Genomic DNA, 21,272 nt, shown 5'->3' on the forward strand with positions numbered 1-21,272 from the left:
CTCGGGTCCGACGCTTCTGGCGCCTACACTCACCGGAACAGGCAGCCCATCACTGCTGGCAAGACCCCTCTCAGCCAATCCTGGTGCTGGAGCAGCACCAGGATTGGCTTAGAGCAGGCTTACGCTCCACCCGCCTACCCATTAGGAGACCGAGGTTTGAGCCTTGGCTCAACCCTCGCTCTCCTAATGGGCATGCGCCAGCCTTTGGAAACACTAGTGCGCATGACTGGGCACGGTGCAAAAATCGCCCTCCGTGCCCACTCATGCGCACTTGTGTGCTGCTGCCTGTTGCCCCGGACAATGCCTGTCAGTCAACATGACGCCAGACCGCCCACCCCCTTCAGACTCTGAAGGGGGTGGGCGGTCCAACGTCATACTGACTGACAGTTCTCCCTCAGCGTCTCTGAACTTAAGTAAACTGAGAGTTTACTTAAGTTCAGGGACGCCGAGGAAGCTGCGGGCGCAGGGCGCGGGCAGGGGGGCAACGCCCCAACGCCCCCAATGGACGCACCGCCACTGCTGGTGGAGTGTGAGTTCTCTGGTTCCAGAGAGCTTGCGTTGGAGGCAGACCTTTGGTTGGATGCCAGAAGGTCTGGAGAGGCATTGGGGAGTGATCCCAAAAGGAGTGGCACAGATATCTTCCAGACCTGTGAGGTGGAAGAGGTTCAGTGTAGCCCAGTTAGGTCCCAGTGTAGTGGGAGGAGTGTAGGGGCTCACGTCCTGTCTCAGTGGAGAAGGGGTGAGTGTGGGACTGTGGGTCCCAAGGTGCCCGAGACCCAGTCTCAGGGCCTGGTTGGTTCCTTAAGGGAACACCAGGTTGGGGGCCTAGACAGTGCTAGTAGGCCATTTGAGGAGGATCTCCTAGTGTCAGGAGAACCTGGAGCCTCTGTAAACAGAGCTCCAGTGGTTCTGGTGTCTGGTGGTACCGCTCCAGTTGGGAGGGTGCAGAAGTCCAGACTGAGTGACCATGGTGACACCACTTCTGTCCTGGGGGATCTTCGCGCACTTTCAGGTGGACAGGGGCCGGGAGATCTGCGCCAGGCAGACTGTCACGAGACACATGAGTTATGTGTCACCCTCGGGGAGATACTGTGTGAGTCCCCAGAAGTCCTGGCATGCCAGGCAGGTGTGCAACCACAGGGTTTAGTCCCTGGGTTGGGAGGCCAGGTTCAGGATCTGCCTGACCTGGAGGGAAGGACATCTGTAAGCTGTGTCCTGACCGGTTTGGCTTCCAGGGGTACGACTCCAGTGGGGAGGGTGCAGCACTCTGGAAGGGGGTGCAGAGGGAGAGAGTCCTCGCCTCTGACCCTGGTGCAACCTGAGGGTTTAGACCCTAGGTTGGGAGACCAGTTGCTGGAGAGAGGTCCTGAACTGGTGGGTGAGTTGTGTTCTGAGAGTGACTCTCCGGGGAGAAGAGGGCAGGACTCCAGAAGGAGAGGTAGGGGGAGGAGAGCCTCGCCCGTGACCTCTGGTCAGCCGGAGGGTGCAGACCCTGTGCTGGCGGGCCAGTGTCAGGATGCCCTGACTGACTTGGGCGGAGGGAGAGTGGAGGAAAGGTGCCAGGCACCTGGGGCTACTGCCCCCCACTTTCTGATGCCACAGAGGTTAGAGAGGCCTGACAGGCATGAGGCCTGGCTCTCATCAATGACAGTTGTCAGTGGCCCCTGTGGCTGGTTGTCCTGGTGGACAGGGTTGCCCCTGGAAGGGGGCAGGAGTCACATCCTGGGGGTGGACTGGGCCACACCGTTGTGTTGGCCATGTGGGTACTGTCTACCAGTATGGACACATCTGTGATGGAAGTCCTGGTGCACCAGACAAGTGTTCAACCACAGGGGTTGGTCCCTGGGTTGGGAAACCAGGTGCAGGTGTTGCCTGACCTGGAGAGAGGGACATCTGTAAGCAGTGTCTCTACCAGTTTGTCTTTGAGGTGTATCACTCCGAGTGGGAGGGTGCAGACTTCTGAAGGGGGGTGCAGAGGGAGGGAGTCCTTGCCTCTGACCCCGGTTCACCTGGAGGGTTTAGACCCTAGGTTGGAGGGCCAGGTTCGGGTTGTCCCCCCTGACCTGGAATCCCAGTTGCAGGATAGAACCCCTGAACTGGTGGGCGAATGGTGCAGGACACCTGCCACAGGTGCCCTGACTATTCTAGAAGGGGGTACCGCTCCAGGTGGGAGGGTACAGAGCCCCAAGGAAGAGGAGGACCGGGTATGGAACAGCCCACCCCAGCCTCCTGTCCAGCCACTGGATACAGGCCCGGGGCTGGTGGGTCAGTGCCAGGTTGTCAGACCCGACCTGACAGGAAAGGAAGTGGACAAAGGGTGCCGAGCACCTGGGGCTACTGCCCCCCACCCTCTGATGCCACATAGGTTTGAGGGCCCTGGGAGGCATAAGGCCTGGGTCTCATCCCTGACCACTGTCACTGGGGCTTGCTGTCTGTCTGTTGGGACACACCTGTGAGCAAGTTAAGGCTAGGTGCTGCACAGGTGGTGTCCACAGGTGAAGAGAAGGGTTCCACATGGGTTGGCTTGGTGGACCCTGAGAGTATGGATGGAGAGATCCAACCAGGTTCAGGGAGGCGTAGAACAGGAATAGTGCCCTGCTGTTTGGGGCAGTTTCTGTGTTCTATCGCCCTAAGCAGGGAATCTCATCGTGGTATCGCTTGGTCTACCCTGGCTTTAGGCTGGAAGGGGGTTGTGTTGGAAATGGCCCTTTTTGCAGGGTTATCCCCAAACTTTTTGCTTCTTCCTCCTTTATTTTTTCTGACCCGTGGTTGTTGGCAATAGGACTCTGGGCACTTTACCACTGCTGATCAGTGCTAAAGTGCATATGCTCTCTGTATAAATTGTTATATTGATTGGTTATCCATGATTGGTATCTTTGTTTCACCTGTCAGCCCCTAGTAAAGTGCACTGAGTGTGCCAGAGCTGGTGATTCAAATGCTACTAGTGGGCTGCAGCACTGATTGTGCCACCCACAGGAGTAGCCCTAAAATGATGTCTTAGGCCTGCTTGCAGTGCCTATGTGCAGTCCAGGACTGCCATGTCGACCTGGCCAGTGCAACCACTGACCAGGCCTTATCCTTCCCTTTCTGTACATGTCAGGCATCCCTATGGTGGCCCTAGGTACCCCCCTGGGCTGGGTGCAGTGTATCTGAAAGGTAGGGCATATACTGTGGTGTGTAACATGCCCTGGTAGTGAATTACAGCCATTTTCGTTTTTCACTGCTGAGAGGCTATCTTGCCCATAGGACAGAATGGGGGAGGCTGTTTACATGCCTATCTTCCCCTAAAGGCAAGATAGAAAATCCAAGTTTGGTATGTTTGTGTTCAGAACTTAATTATACATCTTTCTAGCAAGATGGTTTTTAAATTCACTGTGTGAGAATAGCACTTTTTAGAAAGTAGCTATTCTCCTGTTTAACCTTCCTGTGTGCAGATTGGCTGACTTGTGTCATGTGATGGGCTAGGTGGCTCCAGGAGTCTGGATGAGCAGCAGGGTGAATAGGGAGATCTGCTTTAGATGGGTGGGAGGAGTAGCCCCTGGGTTTGAGTAGGGCTGCCTCTGCCAGCACAATGCTGGCCACACCCCCTGCTGGCCAGGCTGAGGACTCTGCCTCTGCCAGCATAAAGAGGGCTCCACCTCCTGCTGAGCGTCTAACGACCCTGCCCCTCACTCTGAAAGGAACCAGGTGCTCCAGGGCAGAGCACATCCAGGAACCGGTTTGAGCAGGGGAATCCCCCCACTCAAACAAAGAGAGACAAAGACTTGGAGGGGTATAAGAAGAGGACCCCAGACACCTAAACTTTAGATCACTTTGGAACTAAGAAAGAACCTCTGCCAAGGAGAAAGCTGAAAAGAACTGAAGAGGAGAAGACTGCCTGCTTGCTGTTTTGCTTTGCTGCCAAGGAGAGGGGAAGGACTTTTCTGTGTCCCCTTCTTTTGATTCTGATCTCCAAGGGCGTGTGAAGAGCTGGCTCCCTGTTAATAAGTCACAGGAACAAAAGGACTTCACCACCAGCTCCCCTGGAACTCTGCTGAGGGAGTTCTGACCTGCCTTGGAGTGCTTGCCTAGTCTTGGGGCCTCAGGAGGTCGTTTTGCTGTGTTTGGGAGCTGGGAAGCAGAAGCGTGAAAAAGAGTAACTGGTACCCAACGCATTATCCAATTGCGAGTCGCAAGAACGAGAGTGCGAGAAGAATTTCATTGCGGCGTCATCGCAGCACCCGGAGTCCCCGCATCGCCGAGTGCGTCGAGCATTGTCCCGATGCGTGAAGATTCCTGACGCTGCGAGGGTCGTCGCAGAACCAGTTTGCGGGCCGCACCACTGCCAGTGCGTGAAAGTATCCAGTCGCTGCGTGTGTCGACGCAGAGTCCCGTCCCGTGACGCATCGAGGGGTGCGGCACCAGAAGTCAACGCCGCGCACCGCGACGCACCGAGGGTTGCAGAGCCAGAAGTCAGCGCTGCGCCGCGCATCGCGCCGCATCGAAGATTGTCGCATCGTACCTGTGTGTGAAGCTTCCCCCTAAGAAACCTACGCAACGAAAGCCAAAGTCATCGCATCCTCCCCCTACAGATCGGAGCTGGTGCATCCACCTCTGCTGCATGAAGCAGGGCTGATGCAAAGCCTCCCCAAGAGCTCAGGAGTATCGCATCGCCTTTGCCATCTTCCTTGTTATAGCATTTGGGAACCTTATCCCAACTACAGGTACTGTTGGGCACGAGAGTGTCGCATTTTGTGCATTGAGAGTCGCATTGTGCAGGACACTGACTTTTACATCCTGGAGTACTTTCTGCAAACTCTTGAACTATCTTTAAAGTAACCTTTTTTATTGTATGTTGGTTTTTCTGTAGAATTTGGTCTTGTGAAGTTTTTAGTAAAGATACCTTATTTTTCTAAAACTGGTGTGGAGTAAATCTGTGGTGTTTTCACTGTGTTACTGTGAGTGTTGGTACAAATACTTTACACATTGCCTTTGATAGCCCAGACTGCTCAGGCCAAGCTACCTAGAGGGTGAGCAGGGGTTATCTTAAGAGTGTATCCCCCTTTCCCTGACTAGAAGCAAGGGTCCCTACTTGGACAGTGGTACCTACCCTGCCAACTAGAGACCCCCAGATCTAACACCGGAGCAACAGTAGAGGATACTCCTTCTTCTATCTCACGGCGAAATCCTGGAAGATCCTCCCTCTGCACATCTGAACCTCTACCTCTCTTCTGGAATTCAGCAATGCATTCAAGAACTTGCTGTTCAACTGATCTCTTGGCAGCTGCCTCTTCCACAGCGTCTGTTCACCCACCTGAGTGATTAGCCGCCCTTTACAAATCCACTGATTGATTGATCGATTGAAAAGGGGTGGAGTAGTAAGTGAGGGACCAGGTGAGGGGGTTTGAATAATAAGAAAAGGCAAGAAAAGAAAGCCGAGCAGGACATGGAAGGGTGGTGGAAGCAATGATGAGCTTGGGGGAACAAACCAGAGGGGGCAGGGGCATAAAGGAGAAGCAGCACACAGGATAGAGAGATAGAGTAAGAAAGCACATGCTCACTCTTGAAGTGCTGAAACAAAAACGTAAAAATGGTGCTCCCTGATGTGGAGCTATAGAATAATGGAAGTCGTTCAGTCAAAAGGGAGGTAAATAAGCTATTCTACAGAGTAGGTGGAAACAGAAGAAGAGAAGGGATATAGCCGAGCCCTAAAAAGAACAGTACGCGCACCACATCTGGGGAAACACACACGGTGCACTTTTCCCTAACATAGAACGTACACAAGACCGAAAGATAGGCCATTCCACTTAGAGTGGGTGGCCCACATTACATATGGTAACATTACCGCAATTTTGTTTTTAAAAGGATATTGCAAGTCACCTTGGAGTTACAAGCCTTCGGAATTGTGCCTCTGCATGGTCATTCAGCTTCTTGGAGACTTGCATTATCTTTGGGATATAAAGCCGTGGGTATATTATTCCATGTATCAGTAGGCTAAGAGTAGAATGGAAACTTGTTTAGCATTCATTTTTGGGATATCTGCTTTCTATAGACCCTGGATGGTTTAATCAATGTTCAGCCGATTGGATCCATGTCAGATTTTCGTAAAAGATAACTTTGCACTCAAACAATCAGAATGCAATTCATTTACATAATCAATTGTAATCCTTAAAATAAGGCAGGGACTGGTCTTTCTGATCCATCTGCTGTGGAATAAATGGTATCGAAAACAACTGAACACAGATGTAATAACATGATTACTGCAACACAAGACAATGTAGCAAACACATGCGTAGAGAGCCATTAATTTCAAAATAGTAGGTGTTTTGATTTTTTTTTCACATCTTATGATGAAATGAATTTTATTCCATCTCATGCTTACACAGAAACACAGTACATTTTAGGGTGAAATAATTTTACTATTTAATAAGTATATAATGTTAAGTATTGCATTTATAATTAAACACAGAATGAGTTTTTTATATTTTCTCAGAAATTTGTATACATTTTTAAACATTATGGTATTTTAATTTGGAAATACGAATAAAAGATTTATTACCATGCCATTCAATATGTAGTAGTTTGTTTAAGATTATCCTGTGGACATAAAACTTGGGGTAGATTTACAATAAAATAGTACAATGCAGAGCAACAACCAACGTTGCAGTGTTGTCGAGGGGAGAGAGCAGCGCAGAGCAATGTTTACTAAAGATGACCTGCTGCTTTCTTCCCCTGCGCGGGCACACAAACATGCAGCCTAGCACCATGTGAACACTTTTGCACCATAGTGCAAAGGTGTGTGTGTGTGATTTCTACCAAAGGTTTTGTACTGAAAGGTGCTGCTAGGTTGCTATGCCTAGACATTTGTAAAACAGTTCACAGATTGAATGCGTGCTGCATGCAATGTTTGAAATGTAAGGAGAAATAGAAACACTGAGCCTACTTTGTGTCTGTTTCAAGAAGACATTATTTTTTGCAGCAGAGCTTTATCTAAAATTTAGTCAATAACGCGTTTGGGCATATTTGCAAGGAAATGGCGGTGCGTGGCGTTAGCCCTCTTGGCTTAATGCCGTGCTCAGCCACTTCTGAAACTCAGGGCTGCATTGTATTTACAAGAATACGGTGCAGCTTTGTGTTTCCCTCTGCGCTGACGCTAATTTAGCTGCCTAGCGCCAACGCAGGCACCCTTGCACCATAGTGGCCATCAGGTTGGTTGATAGTATTTTAGCTTCTGTGTTGTAGTCCGATACCCAAGTGCAATTACGTCTAATGCGTAGGAATTGCCCGAAAGGCAAGTTATCCCTCAGTGTTTTGGGATGGTGGCTGTCGTAACGCAGTAGACTATTGCGGTCAGTGGGTTTCTTGTACAGTGTGGTCATGAGGGTACCATTGAGTAGAGTGATATTCAGGTCCAGGAACGGTACCGAGTGCTCTCACAATGAGGGGAGTGATTCTGGATTGAGAAACCCTTCCACATTCACTCCACATAATAACATGGTTCCTGTGGAGATGCTCACTTTTGAAAAAGCGGTTTTTAAAGAACTGGACTCACCCCATAGGGAGGCACCTTTCCATAATCTGACTAAATACGAAACCCTGTTCTTGAGAAACCTCTCTGAGGATACCTCTATCACCATCAAACAGGCAGACAAGGGCGGGGCAAACGTGATCCAGTCCACCACGGATTATGAGATTGAATGCAGACGCCAACTTACAAATGAGAGATATTATACTCCCATAACGTCTGACCCGACCCCCCGTCTTAAGACTACCATTTCCACCATGGTTTATGAAGCTGAAGCCAATGGTTGGATTACCCATAAAGAGGCAGAGTTTCTGGTAACTCGGGAACCGAGGACCCCCTTTTTCTATACCCTTCCAAAGATCCACAAGGGCACGACCCCGGTCCCAGGACGACCGATTGTGTCCGGCATTGGTTCGCTCCTCGAACCATTGTCCAAATTCTGCGATCATTTTTTGCAACCTTTGGTACGAGACACACCCTCTTTCATTAAAGACACCACTGACGTCCTCAAAATAATTGATGACTTTCCAGACACTGGTGTTATTGACTATTTTGTGACCTTGGACGTGGAGGCCCTCTACACTAACATCCCCCAGAGGGCTACTTTGGCAGTCATTGAGTCAACACTACGGGCACTGGACTGGTCATCACCTACACCAGTCACATTTATTATTGATTGTGCTACCTTGGCTCTAACTGAGAATTTTTTTGAATTCAATAGACAACTGTACCATCAGAGCCAAGGCACATCTATGGGTAGTACCTTTGCTCCCAGTGTAGCGTGTCTTTATATGGCTGACTTTGAGAAAAATGTGATCTTAAGTACATCAAATCCTTTCCATGACAACATCTCCCTTTGGAAACGATTTATAGACGATATACTCGTCTTTTGGCACGGTACACACACTGATTGTGTGAATTTCATACAATGGATCAATGAGCAGAACGAGTTCCTCAGATTCTCTCACACTATATCAGAGCACTCGGTACCGTTCCTGGACCTGAATATCACTCTACTCAATGGTACCCTCACGACCACACTGTACAAGAAACCCACTGACCGCAATAGTCTACTGCGTTACGACAGCCACCATCCCAAAACACTGAGGGATAACTTGCCTTTCGGGCAATTCCTACGCATTAGACGTAATTGCACTAGGGTATCGGACTACAACACAGAAGCTAAAATACTATCAACCAACCTGATGGCCAGGGGCTACCCCTCTAGGTGTGTACACAACTCTATGAAAAGGGCTAAGAATAACCCATGTGAGACATTATTAGAAACACACACCAAACCTGAAACTGACATCTTGACCTGTGTCACGTCCTTCACATCTGATTCAAGTAGGATTAGAAAGATCATCTTGAACAACTGGGGGATTCTAGACACGGGTAATCTCAACATACCCAAACCTAGATTTGCCTACAGACGCACACAAAACATCAAAGACCTATTGGTTCACACTAGACCTAGATTGAGTACCATTGGCTCACAAAGGACAATGTGGGAGTTACCACCAGTCAAGGGTCATTTCCCCTGTGGCTCCTGTGTAGTGTGTAAATTGACCAGCACCTGCAAGGACATCACTTTTAAGAATGATTTCCACTGGATATTGAACAGACATACTAACTGCAACACAAAGAACTGCATATACATGATCAGATGTCCCTGCGAGTTGGTATACATAGGCATGACTACCCGTATGGTCAAGACCAGGATAATGGAACACAAGAGCAACATATGATGTCAGAAAGTGACCACCAAACTCTACACTCATTTCAAAACAATGCAACACCAGACAGACTCTATCAGCTGGGTGGTCTTAGAAGCACATCCTCAGATCTCTCAAAATGCATTGTTCAAACTAGAACAAAGATGGGTCCTTAGGTTGTCTTCACATTTGACTGGTTTGAATGATGACATCCCATGGTCCACACTCATTGGTTAAATATGCTCCTGGGTAGGGCTTGAGCCCCCTCTAATACACTATGTGTTTTGTACATCCCACACGATTTCTCTGTTAGGACTTGGTATCCTTACCTACGACCACTCTTTCTTGACATTGAGGAAATTGTTGCATCCACTATTAGTAGACCAGATGCCATATAGATCTCTCTGGTATTACTTTCCATCTGTACTGCATAGATATAACAACTGTATTTTATTTTATCTTTACCTGCCACCCTCTCTTTCCTTGTTGTTTGTCTGTTTTTCCCTTGCGGATTGTTACCGCTTTGATTTTACACTCCAATTTACGGGCAACATACCCTGAGATTCCATGTTATCTTGACACTGCATCATGGCCCCCGCGACTGCCCTCGCTATTCCAATTCCTTGGGGCGTAGTCTTGTCCACCACTTCCTGTACACTTTGCACTTCATTACCCTGCATCGCTATGGCAACCCGTTCCTTACTAACCTCAACCTATGGGGAACCATTTCCTGCGGTCACGGGTGCATACCGGATACAGATAGTCAAATACGCTACCCGTTCCAACATGGCCGCACTTCAGGTCATTTCTCCACCAATGGGGTTGAGACACCCGGGGTCACGTGACGCCATTTGCGTCTCCCGGGATGCTTATCTGGCTCAGACTCACACTCTCCGGTACCCATCCCAGGTCCGGCGGCAGGGGTAGGTCTTCCAGTACGAGCGTCGTACGACGCAGGTGAGTGTATCGGGCTTTCCGCCTCTCCGACATCCGCAAGGTGAGTCTTTCTACACGGAGGGGGTGGTTGACGCCTCTTTGACTTCAATGACACCATGGGCGACACCGTCCTGCACTGACCCATCCGCTACCAGGGGCTACGGCGGTTCCCACTATGTCTACGAGTTTTTCCATGACATTATGGATATTCACCCCTCTAAACATTTGTGCGGTGACATGCCTGAGCCCCTGAGTATGAGGGCCACCATGGCTGCACACCATACCGCCCATGGGAGTACATTATGAAATGTAAGGCTGCCTTTACCTTCCTGCACTTCACTCACCCCCTTGGATTGTTGGGACGATCGCGCCATACACGGGTTTTGATCTTTGCAGGTTTTAACATTCCCCTTCCCGGTTTTTACCCCAGGAGCCACGTTGGAGTCCTTTTTACCCGCCGGAGACTGCTGCAAGATTGTCTTGCAAGTACATGAGGTGAGTTTTGCACCTCCCCCTCTTGTCTCCGCCCTTAGTCCTGTCTTTGGTTCTGTCTCGTCATTAGTGACCTTTCATTACCCTCCTGGGAGCATTTCCCCAGGAGTCTCTTGATGATCACAGCTCATTTTTGTTGTGTGTGTGTAATTTATCATGTGGTATACTGTCATGTGTTTTCTCTGTTTCCCATCTTTCCCTAGGTTACTTCTGAGCACCTCTTTGGTATGTAGGATCCACATACCTTCGTTGTAGATAGTTTATGTTTTTTGATCCTGATGAATTGCCGTGACCAATTGCTGGCTGTATAGGCAAGAAACATGTTGATCTTCCTGAGTGTAGGGCATACACAACTAGCGTCATAATCACTAGTAGCTATACCCACCTCACTTTTCTTTTAACTAGGCTGTTTACCACTTTATTAAATACATTTTTTCGTGGACAAACAGCACCTATTTTATCCTTTCACCACATCTACACATTCTAGGGCCCCTTACCCCCACAGCACCCTTCGGCAGGAACAGAAGATCCCCGCCAAAGAGCCCCATTATTGGGAGCCCGTCAGGAATTTCAGCGCCGACCTGACGAGGGGCAGGCTCAAATGATGAAGCATGACACCTAGCTTGCTGGGTGTGTGAGAGCCCTAGTTCCAACAAAAGGGTTTCCCCCTTCCGTGACACACGACAATCCCGCTGATACTATTACCTTTCCTTCTCTGACCAGAGGAACTTTGTACTCTTTTTGTATTATTAGTCGTTAGGGTATGTACACTGGACCTCGTTAAACTTACCCATTAGTCCCTCTTTTTGTTGACATGAAGTTACAACAATATTGCTAAAGTTAGAATGAAATAGAACTCAATACACTTGTTTGGACCCTCCTATATCCGTTTAGGCATTTGAGGTATACTCCAAACTATTAATGGAGTCCAGTGATCATCACTAGTTTTGTGTGCAAGCGTTGCCATCCCAACGAGCTATTGATTCCCGTCAACCATTTGCACATGAATTTTCCTCCACTTCTGCAAAATCTACTTATATATGTACCTTAGCAGTTAATAAAGGCGTAACATAGGTTCTCCTAATATTTAAGATTACCATATCTTTTGAATAATAGAATGGAGTAAGCAGACTCAGAGCGTATGTTATTAGGGGCACACCAGATGTCAATTTATTTTTATAAAGTTTTATATAGCGCAAACATGATCTCGAGGGATATCAGAGTGCTTTACAATTGTGGGGAAAGGAAGGTAACAGTTGCAGAACAAGTGTCAAATAGGAATACAGACAGAAACACATATCAAAATAGAACTCACAGGAAAAGAACGATTACAAGTATAGGTGGGCCAGTAGTGAATTTAGGATGAATAGCACTTGGTTAATACCTCGGAAAAACTGGTGTTGATGCGATAAAATCAATGAAAGGCCAAAGAGATGCCAGGCTGTGAAGAGAGCTTCAACCACCCTGCAGGTCAGTTTTCATGATCATTCCTTTATTTTGAAGGTACCTTTTACCAGCACTGAGTAATTGACCAAACTTTCTGGCAAGGTAAAATATCCTTTGGCAACGGTCTAATCGGCATCTGCTCCACATCTGACTACTGGCTCTCAAAAAGAACTTCTGCAACTCAGGAAGTTCACCCTATTTTCAAATTTGGTGTGGCACTTCTGATCTAGTCATGCAAGAATAGTGCACTTACTAAGACTATTTAACAGCAACGTAAATGGTAAGCTTTGTTATCCTATTCCATGGTACTTTACCCCAGATGGATGAAAGACTGCGGAGTCCTTTGTAAAATTCAAACCTGAGAATTGCAGGTCACACTGTCATCTGGGCCTCGCAGGCCTACCGGCTTGTGGCTCAGTACAACAAACTTAACATAACCCACAGGACATCACTTAGAGCGGTGTGCTGAATCTGCAGTAATACACGGAATGTTAATCATATTGAAGGGGTCATTCAGTGAAAACAAAAAAGTTTGTCTTATAACTGATATTACATCATCAACAATCACAAAAAAGTAGGATTACGGAATGGCCTTTTGTTTGATGACGACTTACTGGGTATTGGCACACCTTTCACTGGATAGCCGCTTTAGCACAGTCAAGATGTGCTGTGTTGGACTTAGAGTGTTGTACACTTGAATGAGGTATAAATTGCATAATATTTATTTTTGCGGAGTTACAATTAGCTTTTTGCTGGTCGTAATGAGGCTTGTTATTTCTCTGCTGTGATACAGAATGACCCGATTGGGAATGCAATACAAGCACTTTTCAATTGTGATAACAACACTATATTGCAAATCAGTAGATTATAATAAATACACAACCATCTCATTACTGCATACTTGTCATATTTTTCAGCCACTCTAAATTAGAACCATTTCCTTTATCTGTGAGGTTGGTTTTTTACCCCCTGGGAATCCCAGGGTGTTTTTTTGGGGTCAGTACAAACTATAACCTCTGATAAAATGGCAGGTGCATGAAGCAGTAGTCTGATATCTTTGGTAGAGCCTTTAGGGCAGCATGTAAGCCGGTGCTTGAAATGGAAAAACAGAAGTGCTTGTTTCTGAGAAGTGCCTGTACCCTCCAATTAAAAGTAAAGCATTTTTCTTGATAAGTGCCGGTACTCTCTCTCTCAAGATAAAAAAGTGCCGGTACTCTGTACCGGACAGTACAAGCTCATTTAAGCAATGATGTAAACTGAATTTAGTTGAAGGAATTTGTCTCACTGAGCATGCAATACATAAAATGGAAAACATTCAAGTACAATATTCCAGTTTACCATTCTTGGCCAGCTCTGCCAGTACTTGAGCTGCCTTCTGAGCCCTCCTTGCGTCCCCCTTCAGGAGCCTTGCCAAAGCCGGAAGAATGCCATTGTCTGTCAGAAGGGTGGCACATCGTTGCTCTGTAAAGATAGTGACTTTTAAGTATTTGCATCCATGCTTTACCATGACATATGTAATTATGACACATACATGTTGCATACTAAACTAAATTCATTTTCCGGGTTCATTATAGATATCACCCCGCCATCTTCTTCCCAACAAACCACCATGAAATAACTGAATGTAAAGAGGTATTCTAAAGGATAATATCATCATAGTAACTATAATAGCCATAAATAACTAGATATCAATATATTTAACTTCACATATATATATGTATATGAGTTTGTGCGTATATATATATATATATATATATATATATATATATATATATATATATATATATATCAATCAATACCAGTCGGGTCCTTCCGGGATCCAAGCCCTAGTCAGGTGGTGCGCTGTCCGGCGAACCCAATGCCGGATAATCCAAATGACGATACAAAGAAGAGAAAACGCACTCTCAGAGGTCAGTCGTTTTTTAATTAACAATCGCTACGCGTTTTGACACAACTCGTGTCTTGCTCACACGATTTTTTGCATGGTTCCCGAACGTACATATAGTCATACGTAAACACAAAAGAAGTACTAATAAAGTTTGTAGCAATGATTTCAAGTCTGCACCAGCAGTTCATTGTATAGTAACCTCGGACCAGTCACCCAATTTTTCGTTACTATGATTTTTCATTACTATGATTTACAGTTCAGTAATGCTGAGTATTATCTTGTTGTACAGTCCAATTGCTGACTCCTTGTTAAGGGAACATGTACGTACTCATTCAATTGCATGAATTTATAACCCGTTCAGAAATGGCAGCCATACGCACAGCTTAGAGTGAGCAATATGTTAGTACTTCTTTTGTGTTTACGTATGACTATATGTACGTTCGGGAACCATGCAAAAAATCGTGTGAGCAAGACACGAGTTGTGTCGAAACGCGTAGCGATTGTTAATTAAAAAACGACTGACCTCTGAGAGTTCGTTTTCTCTTCTTTGTATCGTCTCATATATATATATATATATATATATATATATATATATATATATATATATATATATATATATATATATATATATAATTCACAGAAAAAACCATAGGTTTCAGGCACGTTATAGTTAGGAATTAGCATTTAAAAAACCTCAGAAATTCACTGAAAAAAACATAGGTTTCAGGGGTGTTATAGTTAGCTGGACTTTTCACTTGTACAAAACCATTGAAATTCCCCCGTTATAGTTAGTTCAGCTAACTATAACTCGCGCGCCCGCAATGCACTGCTGATGACGTCACATATTACATCACTCATGACATGGTCAGTGACATCACTCATGACATCACTCATGACATCTCAAAACGTGCCATAGTGCGTGTTTGCACATGTCACCTCAGGCCCCGTCCCCTCCCTTCACCACTGTGTAAACGCGCCCTGTGGCTGTTCTAAGTTGAGAGATTAAGTCCCCTTGAATCCTATGGGTCCCTAGGGTCAAACTAGACCACTAGGTACCTCCAGTAAGCGCCACAGAGCTGCGTTGCAGAGAGGTGTACAAAAGGGCTTGGCCTCAGAACACCTGTCTGCAGCGCAGCTCCCTGGCGCATACTGGAGATGCCTGTTGGGCTAGTTGGCCCTCAGGGACCTTCAGTATTGAAGAGGAATTAATTCCCCAACTTACAACTCGCCAGGGGGCGCGTTTGCAGAGTGCTGCAAGGAGGGAGCGTGGCCTCCGGCACGATGCCAGTCTTTTATTTATTTTAATTTTTTAAGAAGGGGGCTGTGTGGTTCCCCTTCTTATTCTAATTTATTGGCCCTGATGACCCCATCCCCCAGGGCCTGTCTCCTAATTATATTTTTTTGACCCCAATCCCCAGGGCCGGCCACTGTTTTTTATTATTTTTAAAAAATATATATTTATAGACACACCTAGGACATGCTGGACAAACCGTACGTACCTATCACCATGACGATTTGCGTGATATTCATTAAAAGGCGACTATGCATACAATGAATCCACGTGGAATGTATTTACACCACTAGTGAAGCTCTGACATGTCTGATGCCCTACCGTGCCTAATCCCGGTAGACACCCTTGTCGTTTATTTATACAAACATGGGTAGCTATTGACGGGCACATTTAATACACATGCACACCAAGCCATTCAAAGGGGATTCGACAAAAATTCGACCAAAACTATGCAAGAAACCCCCCTCACGGTTAATAAAACACACATCCACTGCCGGATGTGTAATACTTTTTATTTTACTCTCTGGAAAGGGGACGAACATCACTTGAGAGTCACAGCGCGCTCCTGGCAGAGCCCAATGCTGTGTTACACCCACCATTGCTTGCCTGCTGAGTGCCACACACCTCTGTGTTGTATTCCACTAGCTAGTGCATATGCTATGACACTCTCTAGGCCATGTGCACTGTAACACCACCCCGTGAATATGTCATGCCACACTTGTCTTCGCACGGGTTATATTGCCCCATCTAACGTGCCTTCCTCGATGCCTATGTTATAACGCACAGTGCTATGCCATACATATTACAATCTGGGATCCATATCTTTGTCACAGTGCATATGCAACGTTACACTCCCCAGCACATATTTTATATTACAACTTTAGAGACTAGTTAGGTTACACAACAATGCCCTGTGCATATTACACTCCAAGGCGCATATCGCATAGCACGCGCTAGTGCCTGTGCTATCTCGCGCTCTCCAATGAATCTGTCATTGCGCACAATGTATTGCATATTATATTTCACGCCCGGTTCATCTTATATCACACTTTTTGGTGCATAGGTTATACCATACATTATATCTAGTTTTCATTTTCAATCGTGCTCTCAGGACTATGTTCTATATAACACTGTGTTCACCTACCCTTTTCACGGGCATTACATTTTGCGATAGGGGGTGGAGGGTCAGGGGGTGTTTCTGCCAAGTGAGCCCGGAGTCACAGTCACAAACGTCCTCTTCTTCCTGAATAAAAGTGAGATTATGCTGCATACTTGTTCATATTGTAAGTAGTTCGCACAGACACACGTTTTAAAAACAATAAAGTTCCTAATACCCGCCTTCTCTGAACAGTTAGCTTGCTGCCCCATCCCCCTCCTCCCTATCCTCTGTTGTGTGAATCCATGGACTAGCCTCCTCCCTCCTGCCATGCATGGTCTGATGTGCTGCCACTGCCCTCAATTTAGTATGATGTACCAGTCCACTCCTCCTGCCCTCCATTGCCCAATTCTATGCCCCATCATTGACCTCCTGCTTAAACTCTGTGCTTAGCTTGCTGCCCCAATTCTCCTTCCCCCTGCCCTCCGATGTCTTTGTGCATGCCCCTGCTCCATCCTTTTTGCCCACCATGTTCCATGGACCTGCCACTCCTATCTAATCTGAGTGTTCTGTTGAGCTGCCACTCCCCTCCCACCTGCCTAGCATTGTCAGATGACTGTAACCTGTCCCTGCCACCTCCACCCTGCCTGTCCACATGCCATGCCCCTATCCTCTTCCTCCTGTCCTACATGGTCCATTGTACTGCCACACCCTTCTGCCCTCCCTGGTCTGTTGTGCTGCAACTGCTCCTCCTGCCTGCCCCATGCGGTCTGTTGTGAGGCCCCTTCCCCTGAACTTTCTTGTCTGTGCACAGGTCCTGACCCTCCCTTCTATCCTCCATCGTCCTTTGTGCATGCCCCTGCACCCTCCTTCTTGCCCATCATAGCCATCGTGCTGCCACTAACCCTCCCGCTTGCCATGCATGGCCTTCTGTGCTGCCATGGCCCCTCCCACCTTCCCTGTGTGGTCAGTTAGCTGCCCCTGAACCCCTCCCACCTTCCCTCCATGGTCTGTGTGTATGCCATCACAGTTTCACTGCTGCTCTTCATGGTGTGTCTTGCTTCTAGTGCCCATCCTGCCTGACCTCCATGGCTATCTTGCTGCTCCTGCCCTGCCCCCTTGCCCCCAGCCCTCTGTTTACATGTGCAGACCCCTACTCCCTCCCTCCTGGCTTGTCTGTTCCATTGTAATGCCCCTGATCCGTCCCTCCTGCCCTTTATGGTCTGTTATGCTGCAGCTTTCTCTCCTGTCTGTCCATTATGGTCAGCTAGCTACCATTGCCTCTTGCCCCGCTGTTCCCTGTTGTCCATGTGCATGGTCCTGTCCTCTCCCTCTTGCTTTCTATGGATTGTTGTGCTGCACTCACGTCCCGCATGCCCTGTGTGGTGTATTGTGCTGCTGCAAACCCTGATGCCTGCCCTGCAGGGTCAGTTTGGTGCACCTCTCCATGTCCCTCCTGTCCTCTGTTATCCAAGTCCATGTCCCTACCCCATTTCCTTCCATGATCCAATGTACCATACTTGCGAACATTTTGAACTTGGTAAGAGGGAGATTTTGAAAAAAAAACTGGGGTATTGATTTTCCCCTTTGAGTTACATTGAAAAAGAGGAGATTGTAGACAGGAGACAGATCAAATAAAGCCCATTTGAGCTTAAAAACATTGGACGTTTCCTGGCTGAATCGGGTCTGTTGGCATGTATGGTTGTACTACCATTGCCTCTTCCTTCTGCCCACAATGGTCTATTACATTGCCACAGCCTCTCTTGCAAGTCCTGTATTGTTGGTTTGTTGCCCCTGCCCCCCTTTCCACTGCCCTCCATAGTCTGTTGTGCTGCCACGGCCCTTCCTGTAGGCTCAGTGTGGTTAAATTGTTGCCTTTGCACCCTCCTACCTGCCTTCAATTTTCAGAGTCCGTTCCCCTGGCCTCTGCCTCTCAACAGTATCCTAATGAACAACTAGATTGCTAACATTCTATATTTATTACAAAAGTGTGGAACGCCTGACGTCATCTTGATGTAATCAAAACTGTAATACCTAGAGCATTTCCTTTAGAAATTACATATATGAGAGGGTCTTATTGGCATCAAAATTAGGGTTAGTGCTATAAGGACATATTTTCTAAGTTTTCAAATAGCGATAAAGCACTTTTAAATTATTTGTTACCTTTATGTTTTTTAATCCAGTTGACCACTTGATTAAATGTTGCACTTAGGGGAGCGGATGTGGTGTTACTTCCAGAACTGCAGACTTTGCAACTGGGGAACCAGGTTGGAGTTTTTGCTTCAGCTCGACATTCTGTGATTCTGGTCAAATCACTTAGTCTCCCCATGTCTACAACCAAAATGAATTTGTTCTTGTGTGATGTAACCAATGCTCATGTAAAGCACTCCAATACCTGACAAGTCTGCACTATATAACACTGCAAAAACACAAAATAATAAGTGTTTTGCACACTTCTGTCATTGGGCTATATTTGGGCTACATCTGGGTGATTTTGGGCTACATTTGGGCTCTTTTGTCTCCGGTGGCCATCTTGGGAGATTTATTTGTTATGAAGTTTCCTAATTTCCTCATGTACTGCAGTCTCCTCAGTAGGAAATGCTTTCAGTTTTTTACTTTGATTCCATCATGAAGGTATTCAGATATGTCACACATTTGCCATAAATTCTGAATGTTAGCACTCTAGTTGCTCATTAGATCACTGTAGTAAAACTACTGTTCACCATGGAAGTCTGCTCCTGGTATTAAAAGTGCATGTTTCAGTCTGCATGTCAGAATTTTTTAATGAAATAGAAGAGGATTTGAGAAGCCACTCAAAATGTGCCCTCATTTTCTTTCTTCAGCATTAATCATACATTCTATGGCAAAATGAACCCCCTCATTGTGTTCCTTTTTAAATTAAATGTTTTAAGTGTTACCAGTTTATTCCAATCAAGATGGCTTCAGGTGTGCCATACTTTTGTCATAATGAAGACAGTAAGCGCTCTAGTTGTTTTTAAGAACACTCTGGGACATTCTGTCATTGGGCTATACTTGGGCTACATCTGGGTGATATTTGGGCTACATTTGGGCTCTTTTGTCTCTGGTGGCCATCTTGGGAGACTTATTTGTTATGAAGTTTCCTAATTTCCTCATTTACTGCAGTCTCCTCAGAAGGAAATACTTTCAGTTTTTTACTTTGATTCCATCAAGAAGGCATTCAGATGTGTCACACATTTGCCATAAATTCAGAATGTTAGCACTCTTTTTGCTCATTAAATCACTGTAGTAAAGCTACTGCTCACCAGGGAAAACTGCTGCTGGTATTGAAAGTGCATGTTTCAGTCTGCATGTTAGAATTTTTTAATGAAATAGAAGAGGATTTGAGAAGTCACTCAAAATGTGCCCTCATTTTTCTTTCTGCAGCACTAATCATACTTTTTATGGAAAAATGAACCCCCTCATTTTGTTCCTTTTTAAATTAAATGTTTTAAGAGTTACCACTTTAATCCAAGCAAGATGGCTTCAGGTGTGCCATACGTTTATCATCAGAAGGACTGTTAGTGCTCTAGTTGTTCTTTGGAACACTCTGGGAAGCTGCAGTAGAACACAAAGGAATCAACTGACAGTCTCTGCCCTTGTTGGATGTACATGTTTTACTGAGAATGTCAGACTTCATTCTCACATGACTGAGAAAGATAATGTGAATTTACAGAAAATAAGCTCTCAGTTTAGCTTATAGATCACCTTCCAAACCTCTGTGGGAAAAGCATCAGAAAATATTTTTCTCTCAATCATGATATCCCAGCAGAAGGCTTTTTCACATGGTGAAATCACCTTAGAACATACCACAATTCCTAAAATTAGTATGGTACCATCAACAAATGATTTATAATGTAACTAAAGTCTTAAAACCTTCTATTAACTGCAATGCTTTTTAATGAGGTGCTATCATGTATATTGGTCCCAAGATGGCTGCCAACACTTCTTGGATGAAGTGCTGACAGCCAATCAGATCTCAGGATGAGATGTGTGGTTAGGCTCCGCCCATATATATATATGATTTTACTTTTGATTTTCTCAGGAACTACTGAACAGATTGACACCAGACCTGCAAAAGGCACTTCCCTGACCTGAGGACTACCTCTCTGCCAAATTTCAAGTAATTCTGTTCAGCTGTTCGGGCTGTACCGTGGACTAAAGGTCCCTATGGAAAAATGCATGGGGAAAACGCGTTTTGGGACCCCCCTTTTTTCTCAGCCCCCGCTTGACGAATCACCCTGAGACTTTCAGGGTAGGAGCGGAGCGGAGCGCCCCACCTATTTTGAAAATTTCTCGAGGATTCGTCAACCCGCGCCAAAGTTATTCCAAATAGAATGTTGCGGATTTCCTATGGAAACACGGTCCTAACTAAAACTATCTACTGGCGACCGCCAGTAGATTATAGATAGATAGATAGATAGATAGATAGATAGATAGATAGATAGATAGATAGATAGATAGATAGATAGATAGATAGATAGATAGATAGATAGATAGATAGATAGATAGATAGATAGATAGATAGATAGATAGATAGATAGATAGATAGATAGATAGATAGATAGATAGATAGAGAAATTTATAGCTATATATACTTTGACGATATATACATCTTCAAAATGGAAGTGGAGAACAATACATTTATAGTTGCCTGTGAACTCTTAAATTCATGATAATGTAATAGTCAATAGTCTTGCTACGATATTTTTGTAGGACAGTGTTTTTAGACCTGCTATTCTGACTTACGAGGCAAACTGGCGCACAAATAAAATCTCTCTCTTGCCTAATTTTGTAGCCAACCTACATGAAAGTTGTGTACTAGTCAGTTGAAAACGTTTCTCCAATCCAGTGACCTGTTCGGAGAGCATCTCTACCGCTTGTGT

At 45.9% G+C, this 21,272-nt stretch overlaps 1 protein-coding gene across 1 annotated transcript in view; it reads right to left on the minus strand.

Moving 5' to 3' along the window:
- LOC146867801 (rap1 GTPase-GDP dissociation stimulator 1-like) overlaps positions 1 to 21,272 on the minus strand; it is a 618,625-nt gene that overhangs the window by 294,588 nt on the left and 302,765 nt on the right. The window contains exon 3 of the mRNA XM_085608132.1: positions 13,432 to 13,554. Within this exon, the coding sequence (XP_085464258.1) occupies positions 13,432 to 13,554 (123 nt within the window). The remainder of the gene's footprint in view (positions 1 to 13,431; positions 13,555 to 21,272) is intronic.

This window comes from Triturus cristatus, chromosome 1_2 (genome assembly GCF_964204655.1).
Source record: "Triturus cristatus chromosome 1_2, aTriCri1.1, whole genome shotgun sequence".
Classification (NCBI taxonomy): Eukaryota; Metazoa; Chordata; class Amphibia; order Caudata; family Salamandridae; genus Triturus; species Triturus cristatus.